Source organism: Trichomycterus rosablanca, chromosome 8 (genome assembly GCF_030014385.1).
Source record: "Trichomycterus rosablanca isolate fTriRos1 chromosome 8, fTriRos1.hap1, whole genome shotgun sequence".
In the NCBI taxonomy this organism is placed as follows: Eukaryota; Metazoa; Chordata; class Actinopteri; order Siluriformes; family Trichomycteridae; genus Trichomycterus; species Trichomycterus rosablanca.
In genome coordinates this window covers 35,155,552-35,171,764 of record NC_085995.1, presented here as the reverse complement: position 1 = coordinate 35,171,764, position 16,213 = coordinate 35,155,552, and the positions used below count along the sequence as shown (strand labels likewise).

General features: G+C 38.7%; 2 protein-coding genes across 13 annotated transcripts in view; both read left to right on the top strand.

The window, feature by feature from the left end:
- The window catches only part of ppfibp2b (PPFIA binding protein 2b), a 106,940-nt gene extending 91,819 nt beyond the window's left edge, over window positions 1-15,121 (top strand). For 10 of the 12 annotated variants that reach the window (XM_063000799.1, XM_063000798.1, XM_063000797.1 and 7 more), the window contains 9 exons: window positions 150-261; window positions 2,948-3,036; window positions 3,370-3,492; window positions 4,436-4,567; window positions 5,011-5,199; window positions 6,674-6,832; window positions 9,455-9,520; window positions 13,601-13,666; window positions 15,014-15,121. In XM_063000799.1, the coding sequence (XP_062856869.1) occupies window positions 150-261; window positions 2,948-3,036; window positions 3,370-3,492; window positions 4,436-4,567; window positions 5,011-5,199; window positions 6,674-6,832; window positions 9,455-9,520; window positions 13,601-13,666; window positions 15,014-15,037 (960 nt within the window). In that variant the 3' untranslated portion in view covers window positions 15,038-15,121. Of the gene's footprint in view, window positions 1-149; window positions 262-2,947; window positions 3,037-3,369; window positions 3,493-4,435; window positions 4,568-5,010; window positions 5,200-6,673; window positions 6,833-9,454; window positions 9,521-10,649; window positions 11,096-13,600; window positions 13,667-15,013 lie in introns of those variants that run through there. The other 2 variants (XM_063000792.1, XM_063000801.1) reach the window with 2 other exon arrangements.
- Window positions 15,053-16,077, top strand: rep15 (RAB15 effector protein). The gene has a single exon (XM_063000802.1). The coding sequence runs from the start codon at window positions 15,053-15,055 to the stop codon at window positions 15,782-15,784; it is 732 nt and encodes a 243-aa protein (XP_062856872.1). The 3' UTR covers window positions 15,785-16,077.
- The last annotated feature ends 136 nt before the right edge of the window (window positions 16,078-16,213 follow it).

Genomic DNA, 16,213 nt, shown 5'->3' with positions numbered 1-16,213 from the left:
ATAATATGTAAATAATTACACAGTGTAAAGTTTAGTACAACGATCTAGTACTAATATTTATGATACAGTAGTTTTATAGTATGAAACCATAGCCTAATGAACTTTGTTTTTCAAAGAATCAAAGCTGTAAAAGCATTATGTCATTTTAGGAGTTGGGGATGAAGCACCCACTGCACAGGAAGAAGCTACAACTTGCCCTGCACTCGTTCACCACCAGACAACATGAGAAATCTGCAGAGCTCGACCACATCTGGGTTACACGTAAGTAAATCTACATATTTTTTAAACTGATCATTCAAGTACTTACCCTCACCAGTACCCATTCATTGAATCTGCATTTATTTAGCATTTCATAAGCTACACCTACTTTTTTAATGCATGTTGTGGCTCTGTACACTTTTCACATCATATACAACCCCTGGCAAAAATTACAACTCTTGGAAGATGTTCTTTCAAATGTTTAATTTTGTAGAAAAAAAATAAATCACAGACATGCCACAAAACTATCATTTCTCAAACTGTCAACCCTCTGGCATTAAGAAACAATAAAAAAAGAAACAAATATAATAATTGTGGTCAGTCACAATTGCTTTTTTTTAGATCAAGTAGAGGAAAAAAATATGGAATCACTCAAATCTGAGGAAAAAATTATGGAATCATTAGAAAACACTGCACCATTATTACTTTGTTGCACCACCTCTGGCTTTTATAATGGTTTAAACTCTCTGAGGCATGGAGTTAACTAATGACAAACAGTATTCTTCATCAATCTGCCTTCAACTGTCTCTTGCTGTTGCCAGATCAGCTTTGCAGGTTGGAACCTTGTCATTGACCATTTTCTTCAGAGATTTTCAAATGGATTGAGATCCGGACTATTTGCAGGCCATGCCATTGACATTATATGTTTTCTTGAAGGAAAGTTTTCACGTCCTTTGCCCTATGGCAAGATGCATTATCATCTTGAAAAATGAAGTCATCATCACCAAACATCCTTTCAACTGATGGAATAAGAAAAGCGTCCAAAATTTCAATGTGGACTTTGGCATTTATTGAAGACCATCTCCCCTGTGCCTTTACCCGACATGCAGGCCCATATCATCAACAACTGTGGAAATTAACATGTTTTCTTTAGGCAGTTATCTTCATAAATTTCATTGGACAGACACCAAACAAAAGTTCCAGCATCATCACCTTGCCCAATGCAGATTCGCGATTCATCACTGAAGATCACTTTTATCCAGTCACCCACAGTCCACGATTGCTTTTCTTTAGCCTACTTTAACCTTGTTCTTTTCTTTTTAGGTGTTAATGATGGCTTTTGTTTGGCTTTTCTGTATGTAAATCCCATTTCTTTTAGGTGATTTCTTACAGTTCAGTCACAGACATTGACTCCACTTTCCGGCCACTTGTTTCTCATTTGTTTTGTTGTGCATTTTCTGTTTTCAAGACATATTGCTTTAAGTTTTCTATCTTGATGCTTTGATGTCTTACTTGGTCTACCAGTATGCTTCCCTTTTACAACCTTCCCATTTTGTTTGTACTTGGTCCAGATTTTAAACACAGCTTACTGGGAACAACCAACATCTTTTGCGACATTCCACAATGATTTATCTTCTTAAAGGAGTTTTATAATCCTCTCATTTGTTTCAACTGACATATCTTGTGTTGGAACCATGATTCATGACAATCTGCTTTGTGCAACAGCTCTCCGAGGTGTAAGCACTCTTTTTAAACTGAAGAATAATTAGCAAATCTAATCTGCTGCAGATGTTTTGTTTTTAAACTGCAAATTACAGAGTGATTCCATAATTTTTTCCTCAGATTTGAGTGATTTCATATTTTTTTCCTCTACTTGATCTAAAAAAAGCAATTGTGACTGACCACAACTATTATATTTGTTTCTTTTTTTTATTGTTTCTTAATGCCAGAAGGTTGACATTTTGAAAAATGATAGTTTTGTGGCATGTCTGTGATTTATTTTTTTTCTACAAAATTAAACAATTGACAGAACATCTTCCAAGAGTGGTGATTCCATAATTTTTGCCAGGGGTTGTATTAATATGAGGGGCCCCTTCTGACCAGATAATATTTGGCTCGTGGGTCATTTTCAGCACAGCAATGACAACAGCATGGCAATGACATGGGAGTGTGTTGTATTAAAAAATAGATGTTTGTTTCACCTAGGTTCTAATCAGCCGTAAATGTTAATGGATTTAAAAGGGACTAATGTCTCAGGTCGAATAGAAGATATTGTCATGTATATATACTGTATATATATATATATATATATATACAGTATATATGTACAGTACAATGAAATTCATTTTCCACATATCATAGCTTGTTTGAAGACTGGAGTCAGTCATTGTGCGGCACCCCTGGAGCAGACAGGGTTAAGGGCCTTGCTCAAGAGCCCAACAGCAACAGTGGCTACATAGCAGAGCCTGGATTTGAACCGACATCTTCAAGTTTATATCCCAAAGCTCTACCTACAAAGCTACCACTGTCCCTGCGCCTAGAAGGGCGCCATCTGATGCTGATGCTAGTAAAGTGTTTCTACAGCAACAATAAGGAAAATTCCCAATTCATCCTCTTCTCCCACTTTCACAGCCATAGCCAACTGTGCCTGTTTGGTGCCTAGGAAGGTTGATAGCATTGCTGAGATTCATATTACCACTGCGCCATCTGATGCTGTGTAAATGTGTCAATTTTCTTTTAAGAATTTTCTACATAAATAAGCAATTCAAATTTCCTATTTATTTAGCAAAAAAAGTTTAGCTTTTTTATTTAGCTTAGCAGTTAAGGTACTGGGCTATTTATCAGAAGGTTGCTAGTTCAGGCCCCACCACTGCCAAATTGAAACAGTTGGGCCCTTTAACACTTGGTGAAAATGATTGAATTAAAGCTATTTTTCCACATAATTGATTTTGATTGGTGTTTGGTGCAGGATGGTTGGATGATATTGGGTTACCGCAGTATAAAGACCAGTTCCATGAAGGTCGTGTGGATGGGAGGATGCTGCAGTACCTCACTGTGGTAAATATTTCTATTTCTTCAATTGTGTTGGTAATGCAATGCAGATCATCACTGAATAGATGATAACTGAATAAGAAGTTATTATTCAGTTAAACAGTGGCAAAAAATATAATGAAAATAAGCTTTTGATTTGTTTAGCACATTTTTTAAATCTGCATGATTTATTTTACAGTTTTGATGTCTTCATTATCACTTTCAAAGGTAGAATGTCCTGTAAATAGAGAAAAAATCATCTTTCACTATGAATGTTCAAGCTTTTGAGCAGTAGTGTGTGTGTGTATATACATGTAATTTTTATTTATTTAGTTAGTTTTTTTTTTTTTTTTTCCCCAGAATGATCTTCTGCTTTTGAAAGTGAGCAGCCAGCTGCACCATCTGAGCATTAAATGTGCCGTTCATGTGCTTTATGTGAATAAGTTTAATCCTAACTGTCTAAAACGAAGACCAGGGGACGAGGTGAGTTACAGCTATAGTTAAAGGTGTTAATATCCCATTGGTTTAAATGGCATGAGGCTAACTGTGTTAGCTTAGTAAGCGAAAACTGATGGAATCGCTGTCTAAGTAGTGCGTTCGAATAACATGACTTATAAGTCAATGACTTAGAATCCTCTTTACTTAGGCAGCTGCCTATGTAGGCAGTAAGACAGCAAGGCAGCTCACTAGGTTTTCAAACACACCCTCTATGTGTGATACAGATCCCCATATGAAAACAAGCGGTCAGGTCTGCAAACGTGTTAGGGGGGTGTGTATGTTAGTTACGGCCCTAATTGGTCTGGAGTGGAAGTCTTCAGCAGCAGATGTGAAATATGATCAAGTAATTGGATACGACTAGTTTTGGAGCAAAATGGGGGGGGGGGGGGTATTAAAAGCTTTACTTCTGTAATTATGCCACATAAAAATGTCCTTGTGTTTAATAAGCTCGATCTCCAACTGAAATTATGATGATTATTTTATCTTTAATTAAAGTCATTTTATATCTGAAAATAAAAACCCTTATAAAAACATGTCATATACATAAAATAATCTGAACTTTACTGTCAGGTATGATAAAGAATGAGAGAGAATGTTTTTTTTTGGACGCCACTGGGTAACTTAGGATACATGACATCATGGAGCTTGTGAAGTACCTGGAAATTTGAAATGAAAGTCTGTCTGTGCCAAGAAGTTAAAACTGGATTATTTAGAAACACTGCTGGAAACAGGAGAGAGTTTTAACTTCTGCCACATTAAGTTAAATTATAGATTCTGACATTTTATATAAATGTAGTTACTCAGTAATTAAGAGAGGTGTCTATATACTTTTGACCAGGTATTAATCATATTTCTGTAATTGTTTGCTGGTAAGAAGCTGTGTATTTTATAACCAGTTGCTCATGCTGTGTTTGCATCTATTTCCAAGTCGCAGGCACCATCATCGCCCTCTGAGGTGGTTCAGTGGTCCAACCATCGTGTGATGGAGTGGATGCGCTCAGTGGATCTGGCTGAATACGCACCAAACCTGAGGGGCAGCGGCGTGCACGGGGGTCTAATTGTGAGCAGCACATACAGCTTTCACATACACGTACAGGGTTAGAATCTGAATCATGACTAAACGATTGGATTTTATGAATTTGATTTGGTTTTCTTAAATTACAATAAATGCAATGCACCACTTTTAGAGCCCCGACACATAATATTACCACAGTCATGATTGACAGTAGGTACACTGTTGTTGGGAGTAAACCTCATGTTTGGGGTCCCTGAGACCCCAGAGACTCTTTAACAGCTCACAAAATATCCTTAGCCTTTTCAATCAGCTTGATAGATGAACAATGGATTAAGTATTCTGTCCTAATAATTAAATTACATAAAAATGGTGACATATCCTTCATAAGTGTTTTTGGAATGTGAATAAAAATGGTAAAAAAAGTTCAGAAATATATTAATGTTATCCCTCATTTTAAGGCTTTTTTGTTGTTATTTTTTGATGGCTAGATCCTGGAGCCACGCTTTAACTCTGACACGTTAGCGATGATGCTCAACATTCCTCCTCAGAAGTCCCTGCTGAGGAGACACCTCAACACCAATTTTAATTCTCTGGTGGGAAATCAAGCCCAACGAGAAAAACGAGAACACATGGAGTCGCCGAACTACACACCACTCTCCACCACAGCTAAAGTCCGGGTACGGCACATTTCCCTAGTGCACTTCACACAGTACTTAGGGTCTTCAGAGTACATAATCGTCATGTGGAATTGGTTTGGAGTCGATACATAATTTAATAGAGGATAATAAAGAAGAATGTAAGATGTAACATGCAAGTCAGTAGAATAGATTTTCAGGTGAGAAATTAATCATCAACTTTTACAAAAGGTCACAAATAAAATTGGTCTGAAGAAGGACTATTAATAAATCTCCTAGCTTATTAAGATTAAAATGAAATTACAGCAATTAATGGTCAGAATTTTTTTGAATACTACCATTACATACATTTACAAAGAGCAAGTGTATTAACAGTGTATTTGTTATTATGGTCTGGTATTTCAATATTAATTGTTGGTCAATATCTAATTATTATACACAAAAAGATTCCACTAAATAAAAATATTTATAACAACTGGTTGGCTTGGTGCCCCCTAGCGGGCACAATTGGCAGTGCCTCCAGCAGACAAAATTGGTCACTAGTCTGCTGGGTGGGAAAGACTTGTACTAATAACTTGGTGGGGTGTTCGACGCTGTGTAAGGACCCTGGTTAGCAGACAGAGGCGACTGTACAGAAGTGGAGGAGCATGGAGGTCGGTGCGTGATATCCGGCTTTACGTGCGTATCCACCGATGTATGGGGGAATAGAAAGGGGTCGAGGGACTGCGCATGCATCGGAAGTAGCGTGGGGCAGGCGCGATCGGGATCCCCAGCAGCGAAAGACTAATTGGCTCTGCTAAAATTGGGAGAAAAAGAAAGAAAAAAGATCAATAAAAATAAGGAAAAATATTTATTTCTAACAACCATTTTTATCATAGTGTAATCTCTTTGTATGATATAATAGCATTCACAGATGAGCCAAAACATTATGACCACGGCCAACAATTTTTAATGGCAATGCCTATTTTGTAATGATCATGCATGTAACGGTCAGAAATATATAAAATAATAAGCTAATAGTGAATTTTAGTAAGTTTTGATTGTAGCATTCCAGGCCAGGCTTTAGGACCTGAGTGATTTTGACAATGGCAAATCGTTGTGGCCAGACGACAGGGTCATCTCTTAAACAGCAAAGGGTGCTTATAGAGGGCCAAGCCGAAAACCACTACAGGGCAGGGTGTTTGGTACATAGGCGGGTCAGAGCTTTAGTGTGGCATCATTTATTGTGTGGTTGGTCATAATGTTCTGGCTCATATAATGGTGTATAAAATGCTTACAAAGCCATAAAATAGTGTAGAAATAGTAGAGATATTAAAGCCCCCAGGGGACCTTTACCACCTGTCTTTACTGCTCACAAATAACAACGTAAAAGACTCCCTTACTATTATATGTTATAATATAGTATTATATTACAATTAAAACACTGGTTTTGAAATTTACCCAGTAACCACCAGAGCAAAAGATTTACTCTACTCTCTCTCTCTTTTCTTTCACACTCTCTCCCTCTCTCACATAGCCAAAGAAAATAGGTTTCAGCCAGCTCAGAAAGAAGCGCCCAGACGACCCCGATGACTACATCTGCCCTCCAGGGTCTTCTCAGGCTCTGTCTCTGCATGGGAATAAACAGCAGGTCAACGCTGCGATCGAGGCGTGGGGCACTGAGAGGAGGGACCAGGTGGGGCCTCTGCGGGGCTCAAGCTAAACTAACCACCCAACCAAATCCCAAACTTTCTCCCAACTTTCCCTTCATGCTTCCATAATAACACCTAATCCAAACACTACCCTCTGTCATAGTGTCACCATCCCATCCCTGGCATCCCTCACTTATGCTCATGATGCACCACTGAGCGATGGCTGAAGAGTGACCCATGCTTCGTTTTTTTACTTCATTGTCTGATGTTTTTGAAGTAGGATAAGATCAAATTAGATGTATCTTTATTATAATCTAATATATGCTGTTTTGTTTGGGAGATCAAAGGATTAATGAATTATCATGTGCAATATTTGCACGTTTCTTTAATATTTATGTTGCTAAATTTTAACAATTTTAAATGATTTTTCTAAGCGTGGATATTTCAAATATGTTTTATACAGAATAACAATCACACATCAACACAATATTTTTATAGATGGATATAAAGCTTTATATTAAGAAACTTTTTATACTGTATATATTTGTAAATACATACAAATGAATAGTAATCAATAAACCTTTATGATCTCTGTGATACTGTGTTTTCATTCAGACAGTATTTGCTTAGTGCAGCAAACACTGGTGAGGGTGAGGATTTAGCGACCAATGTTTGCTTTTGTTTTGCACCTAAGCCATGGAGCCAACAAGTAATGGAAGCTTATAGCTACCAGTTTAGCACTGTACAAACTGCATTCTCAAAGACTGTTTAATCCTTAATTGATCAAGTGTAGTAAAATGACATTTAAAAGAGTTCAAGGTTCAAGTCAAAAGCATTCTGTACTCACCACAACAAAGTTGGAAGCACATAATTATCTCAACGTCACAATATTACGTCACATAGTATTATTTCCATTGACCACAACAAAGGGAGCAAAACTATTAAAAACAGCCACAGACCAAGAACCAGTCACAGAACAGGTTTCCACTGCTCTGGAGTCCAGTGGTATGATGATCCCAAGCTTGAGTGCAGGTACTCAGCCAAGGAAACCAAACGCTTAAAGCCTCCAGTGAACAGATTTTGTTCTGACGTGGCTTTCAAAAGCAGTTTAAAACCCATAGTTAGTGTTGCTTTGGCTGTTGCTTTTTGCACATGAGCTGTTGTTGCATCCTGACATTTCTATGTTGGAACAATAGCACTGGGGCAGCATGATGGCTCAGCAGGTAGTGAGAGTCATTTATAACTTTACTGTGCTGAGGACCTAGGATTGATTCTTACCTCTGCTAATGTTCCTTCTGTCTAAATGGAGTCTGATATGTTTTCCATGTATGTTTTCATAGTGTGCCCTAGCCATTTTCCTCATACCAAAACCTTTAGGTGTAAGTGTGGGAATAGGTAAGTGCATTAGGATGAATTGATGGACTGCCATCGATAAACATTTGTCACATTTAGCAGACACTTTTATACAAAGTGACTTACATTTATGGATGACTACAATTCGAGCAGGGCTAAGTGGGTAGCGCTGTCACCTCACAGCAAGAAGGTCCTGGGTTTGATCCCCAGGTGGGGCGGTCCGGGTCCTTTCTGTGTGGAGTTTGCATGTTCTCCGTGTGTTCGTGTGGGTTTCCTCCGGGTGCTATGGTTTCCACCCACAGTCCAAAGACATGCAAGTGAGGTGAATTGGAGATACAAAATTTTCCAAGACTGTGTTTGATATAACCATGTGAACTGATGAATCTTGTGTAATGAGTAACTACCGTTCCTGTCATGAATGTTAAGGGGCCCAAGACTGACAACTTGACAGTGGTGGGGCTTGAAACAGCAACCTTCTGCTTATCAGTCCAGTACCTTCATTGCTCAGCTACCACTACTCTACTCACCAGGTTTCTGGGATAGTGTTCCTGGTATAGGCTCTGTACCCACTGCAGTGGTTATATTTCACTAGGGCAGCCCTGACAGGTCAGAAATGTGAACAGCATTGATGTTGGGAAGGTGGTATCTAGGACATTAAGTACTTTTTAATACAACCCATTTTACTACCATTGTTTGTATAAGGAGACCCAGTGGTGTTTGGCTAAAATATCCAACCAAACTAAATGGATAAGGTGTCTACAAACATTTGGTTTCACTCTAATCAACAATTTGTATAGACAAACAATATGTTATGACGTTAAGTGTTTGTGCATGATGCTAATCTAGTTGCTATTACCATCGGTTACTCGTTAGCTACATTTACCTCATAACACTAATTTACACCAAACATTAACTATATTTGGAAATCGAAAGCTGTTGCTTTGATGATTGTTGCTATGGTAAAACCAGTCATTCATACAGACCTGCATGCTATCGTCACTTCATTCATTAACATGTTTTATTACTGGATGATCCCTGCAAAAAACCCAGTTTACACCAGATGGAGATGTGCATTATGGGAGAGGAGCAGTAAGCACTTAAAGGAAAGGCTTCTGTATCCAGGTATATTTACATCACTCTAGTACATTGCATGATTTTCCCGCCCATTAATCTTCAGTTAACATTAGCATCCATTGCTTGCTCTAAATCAGTAATCATCCCCCTACGGACTGCACTTACTAACAGGTCATAAATGTTATGAATTCTTGAACATGATGGTGTCAAGTAAAAATATGTAACATTTGATGTTGCAGATGCTAATAACTAAAGGAGCAGTGACACAGATTGAGGCCTTATCAGAAAGAATTAACCATCTGACAGTAAGTGTTGTCCATCCGTTAGTCCATCCGTCTAATCTTCTGTGTAATTAAGCCCTGCAGTCCTGGCTTATTAACACCCTTAGAATAGAATGTTCTTGTTATTTATACATGCACTGATCAGCCATAACATTAAAACCACAGTCATATTTCTACACTCACTGTCTATTTTATCAGCTCCACTTACCATATAAAAGCACTTTGTAGTTCTACAATTACTGATTGTAGTCCATCTGTTTCTCTGTATGCTTTTTTTTAAGCCTGCTTTCACCCTGTTCTTCAATGGTCAGGACTCCCACAAGACCACCACAGAGCAGGTATTATTTAGGTGGTGGATCATTCTCAGCACTGCAGTGACACTGACATGGTGGTGGTGTGTTAGTGTGTGTTGTGCTGGTATGAGTGGATCAGACACAGCAGCGCTGCTGGAGTTTTTAAGTACCATGTCCACGCTCTGTCCACTCTATTAGACACTCCTACCTAGTTGGTCCACCTTGTAGATGTAAAGTCAGAGACGATCGCTCATCTATTGCTACTGTTTGAGTTGGTCATCTTCCAGACCTTCATCAGTGGTCACAGGACGCTGCCCACAGGGCGCTGTTGGCTGGATATTTTTGGTTGGTGGACTATTCTCAGTCCAGCAGTGACAGTGAGGTGTTTAAAAACTCCATCAGCGCTGCTGTGTCTTATCCACTCATACCAGCACAACACACACTAACACACCACCACCATGTCAGTGTCACTGCAGTGCTGAGAATGATCCACCACCCAAATAATACGTACTCTCTGTAGTGGTCCTGGCCTGGAAGAGTCTTGACCATTGAAGAATAGCATGAAAGGGTGCTAACAAAGCATGCAGAGAAACAGATGGACTACAGTCAGTAATTGTAGAACAACAAAGTGCTTCTATATGGTAAGTGGAGCTGATAAAATGAGCACCAACAGTGAAAGATTAATTGGCTACACTAAATTGGGTGAAAAAGGGAAAAAATGCATATATACAACAGTAAAAAGAACTAGTCCAACTTCAGATGTTCACTGGAATTGAGTGAGCTTTGTGAGAAGATACTGAATTAGCGATTAGACTTGCTTTGTGCTCTAACCTCAGCCATGCCTTACCTCTCGCTTTCAGCATTTACTCAGCCGGGAAACCCTTCTGAGGGGAATGAGACGCAGCCAGACAGCCATGGTGTGACCAAACACTGCCTCGCTAACACCACAATTACCTCTCCAACCTTGCACAGTGACATATCAGATCTCCAGCACCTCCATGACCCCTGCCTGATCCAGTCCACGCCTCATCCCTCTGTCTAACACACCACGTCCCCCAGTGGAGGCTTCCAGTAACAGCACTTACAAAAAACCAGACTGAGCTTTGCTTGTAAAATCTGACAATCAGAGACGTTTTATGATCAAACTTCTGAATTTGAACTCACTGCGCTTAAATTCAGCCACATTTCTTAATATGATTAGAACACAGTGAAATAAGATTATATTGTTAGTATTTTTCTAAGCGTATGGCACGTGTGTTAGGAATGTTTAGGATGTATGATAGACACTGTGCATCAAAACTTTAGATTAAATTCATATCTTTATTAATCTATATGTCTGTATTTTTATATGCATGATGTATTTTTGTGTTTAGGTCAAATATTTTGACAAACACAGCAAACCTCAATATCATATTAAATAAATAGTTCAGCCAAAAAAATCTAATTGATTTTCTGATATCTAGTCAAGTCAGGTTTATTCTGTATGTTTTTCCTTAAGGTGGAATGTTAGCAGGCTAAAAATAATAATAGGTTATCGTATTATTATAATTTATATAATATAAGTTATCATCAACTATCTTTCTCATAAATATAAGCCCATATAGCCATATAATTTCCTTAAAAGACACGAAAGACACGTCTGAGTTACAGAAAATCTAACATGTTGGGGTCACCAAGTCTTCAAAGCTATCATCAGATGCCACCTCCATGCCAACAGATTATTTGGAAGACTCGCCAGCAAAAAGCCTTTTCTGTCATCTAACCACAAACCTAGGCCCCTGGAGTTTGCCAAATACTATTATAACTTTGTTTAGTTTTTGTTTCATTTGACCATAGAACACGGTTCCAGTTCGGCATTAAAGAACGATGAACTACACTGTAAGGAGCCCAATGCCCACTGTTAATATCATTAACATTTAACATTTTCTGCATTTAGCAGACGCCTTTATCCAAAGCAACTTACATTACAGTTACAGTATACAGTCTGAGCAATTGAGGGTTAAGGGCCTTGCTCAAGGGCCACACAGCAGTAACTTGACAGTGTTGGAACTCTCTGATTACTAGTACAGTACCTTAACCACTAGGCTACAACTTGATTATGATGCAGTGCCTGTGATGTTGTGGGGCTGTTTTTCCTCTAAAGGCCCTGGGAACCTCATTATGGTACAGCATAATGGGCTCCATGATATACACTATATTGCCAAAAGTATTCACTCATCCATCCAAATCATTGAATTCAGGTGTTCCAATCACTTCCATGGCCACAGGTGTATGAAACCAAGCACCTAGGTATGCAGATTGCTTCTACAAACATTAGTAAAAGAATGGATCATTCTCAGGAGCTCAGTGAATTCCAGCGTGGTACCATGATAGGATGCCACCTGTGCAACACGTTTAGTCGTGAAATTCCCTCGCTACTGAATATTCCACAGTCGACTGTCAGTGGTTTTATAACAAAGTGGAAGTGATTGGGAATGACAGTAACTCAGCCACAAAGTGGTAGCCACGTAAAATGACAGAGCGGGGTCAGCAGATGCTGAGGGGCATAGTGCGCAGAGGTCGCCAACTTCCTGCAGAGTCAATCGCTACAGACCTCCAAACTTCATGTGGCCTTCAGATTAGCTCCAGAACAGTGCGTAGAGAGCTTCATGGAATGGGTTTCCATGGCCGAGCAGCTGCATCCAAGCCTTACATCACCAAGCGCAATGCAAAGTGTCGGATGCAGTGGTGTAAAGCACGCCGCCACTGGACTCTAATGCAGTGGAGACGTGTTCTCTGGAGTGACGAATCACACTCCTCTGTCTGGCAATCCCATGGACAAACCTTGTGGAAAGCCTTCCCAGAAGAGTTGAAGCTGTTATATCTACAAAGTGTGGGCCGACATCATATTAAACCCTATTGATTAAGAATGGGATGTCACCCAAGTTCATAAGCGTGTGAAGGCAGACGAGTGAATACTTTTGGCAGTATAGTGTACCAAGACATTTTAATTACAATAGGTCTGCCATTACCAATAAACTAACAATTTACAAACAATATCATGTTTCATTTAAGCTTTATTATTTCACCCTTTTGAAATTCAATGTTTTGTTATAAAAGAACATTTAGGCTTGTTGCTTGTATTAATAAAATCATAAATGATCTTCATTGTCTCTTGAAAACTGAAAGCATCTGCACTACACCAAGCTACAAAATGTTGCTCTACAAACAAACAGAATAAATGATTGACAGTTATAGAATTAATTATTTTTGTTAATATATTGTATGTTAACTTGTACACTTGTGTTCATTGTGCACTTAAGGATAATGAAGGCAGTAGGTCCTGTAGTACAAGCACTGGCAATGATGAGGATTTGCTGCATTGGTGGCTTGTAGTGTATTGACCATGTCAGACTTATTATATAGGCATATTATACTGTATAATAAATTATATATAATATAATATAGTTATTATATAGGCATATATTGACTTAAAGGCAATTTATTTTACATTTAAAAATAGTGAGTTATTAGGTAACACCATGCATGAACACCAAAATGGACTTTAAAATACACATGACGTTTAATAAGAAACTAAAAAGTTCTGTAAACTACACTTTGAGCACTTTAAAAGCACCAGTTTTTGTTCAAACAGACCTGGACTTTGTTTGCTAATTTTGTTTTAACCCTCTGTCAACACAAATATGGACCAGAGTTTGGACAAGCAAGACTTAACTGATGAGCAGACTCCCAAATTGCAGATGGACAGGTTTGCTTTAGGGAGGACCCAAGTTTGTTATTGAACGATAAACTAGCGCACGTCTTTTGTCAGGATTCAGAGAAAAAGCAGTCGACTGGAGTGTCTCTTTCCCCCAACAGCAAGGAAAGACTGATACTGGTGAGTACAACCACAGGAACAACAATAATAAGGTATGATTTTATTTGTTTTAAATAGTACATTAATATGTTTCCAATAAAACCTTTCATGATCAGAAATCAAAACTGAGCACATTTTCACTTTCTTTGAAGTACTGTATCTGAAATTATTGTTGTTGAAATGATTGTACAGAAGTATGTGGACTTTCCTCCTAATTACTGAGCTCATGTGTTTAAGCCACTCGTATTGCTAACAGTTGTTTAAAAACACTTATATGGGAAAAAAATACATCCTTCCAACTTATATGGCAAAATATGGAAAATCCTCTGGATTTGATGAGTTTGGTGTGAACAAACTTCAGTGGAAAGGACAGAGCCCTACTAAACACTTTTAGGATAAATTGGAATGTAAAACTTTAAGAAATGCCCAAAATGACTGGCTGACCTCATAAAGGTTTTTTTGGGGTGATGTGTCCACATGCCTTTGGCCATTAGTTTAGTTGTTAACCACAAGCAATGGTAGCTTAGTGGTTAAGGTGCTGGACTAGTAATCAGAAGGTTGTTGGTTTAAGCCCAACCACCACCAAGTTGCCACTGTTGGGTCCCTGAGCAAAGCTCATAAGCCCTCAATTGCTCAACCTGTATTCAGTCAAAATTGTCGCTTTGGATAAAAATAGTCTAGAAAATGCTGTAAATGTTTATCTTTGCTATTTTACAAACTAGTTCAGTCTAGATTGTTATTCATAAAAGTTATTTGCATTACAGCCATCATAAAACAACGTTTACACACTTGTAAGAAAGATCTACTCTTACGTCAAGTATCAAATCCTATGTACAGTGGATTCAAAATGTATTCAGACCCCTTGGATTCTTGTACACTTTGTTGTGTTATGGATTTGATTTTTGTTGTGTTGTGGATTTGATTAAATTTTTTTTTAATTGATTGAAAATTAAATATTGAAATCTCTTATTCCCAAAAGTATTCAGACCCTTTGCTGTGGCACTGCAGACTGTGTTGCTGCCTCCTGATTGCTTAAATTATCCTTGAATGTGTCCAGAACTTAATTAAAGTCCCCATGTTACAATTTGAACTGATTGGAAAGGCACACACACAGGTCTTTAAGGGCACACAACTTACACTGCATTGTCAGCCACAAACTCCAAGGAACTGTCTTGTAGCAAGGCATAGATGAGGACAAAAATCTAAAACAATATCATAGGTTTTGAGTGTCCAATATTAGCCATATTAGCCTCTGGCTCCAGAGCAAGGATGCAAATGCTGGTTTGTGTTAAAGGGAGGATTGTGTACTTTTGACTTTTCATCTGTTCATTTTAATTTAAAGGTACTGACACTAATCACTTTTTGTAGTGTATCAGGGAAACAACTCTTTGACCAGGATCAAGCAAGATGACTCAAAACAAAGGTCAAACCAAGACCAAAAGCAGAAAATACCTATGGTCTATTACTAATACCCCATCAAGCGTCACCTGCTGGTCTCTCTTTAGTGAGTGTATTCATGCGGCTACAGTCAGGACCTGTGAGTATCTACACTTTACAGACCTGGAAAACAAGTTCTACCCAAGCAGTGCAACCCTGAGGGAGATCTTCCTTATGACCTACATCCAGCGCAGCCTCCACCTAAACCTAACGAAGATGTTCAGCTGTACAGTCATGACCCAAAAGCAAAGACTCATCTTGGGGACAGACTGGGTCTGGGCTTTGCTTGATCTGCCCAGCAAAAACCCAAGAATCCAGATTGCTGTGCAAGTCCTTCATCTCTCTGAGCACATCGAGGAGGACAGAGAGAAATGTTCCTGCATGGAGATCTTGCGTACATCTGGTCCGGAGGCGCTCGAGAAGACCCGAGTTGAGAGGATGGTGGAGTTTTGCTCTTCTGTAGGTAGAACCTGCTTTGCTCTGTTCCTGTTTTTTGGGCGTAAGAATGACCCAGGGACGGTTTGGGGTTTGCTTAGCAACAACTTGCATGAGGCACTAGGGAGGTGTGTCAGAATCGACCAGGATTTTGTTGAGGGATTTTTCAAAGGAGCAAAAGGCTGGGTTACCTCAGGCGGGATGCTGCAAGCCGTGATCAATAAAAAGGACAACGACCCCCTAACCATGCTAGTGAAGTTTACGTAAGATTCTCATCAATAAATTGCAAAACATTATTGAGTAATTAGACTGAACAGCTCTGCCGTGGTTGGCTTTTTGACTGGCATACAGCACATGGCACTGATGTTAAAGATGTGTTAAATTCCTCAGTCCTCAGAACTGGTCATAGTTGCTCATCTGCAACTATGGCCACCACAGTTCTAACAGCATACAAATTTAATGCATTAAAAACAATAAGTTGTCATTTGTTAATTCTATTAAATCTTTATTTGATTGCAGTGCATATGTCAACTGTTTTATTGTCCATCTAAGATGAAAGTGGGAGCAAAGAACTTATTTCTGCATATGATTAATGTACAGCTTTCTCTTATATATTTTAAGTTGAATTTCTTGATAAAGCATTTTAAGTGACAACTGTTTTCCAGAGTTTGAACTGTTACCAAAGCTCATCTGGCT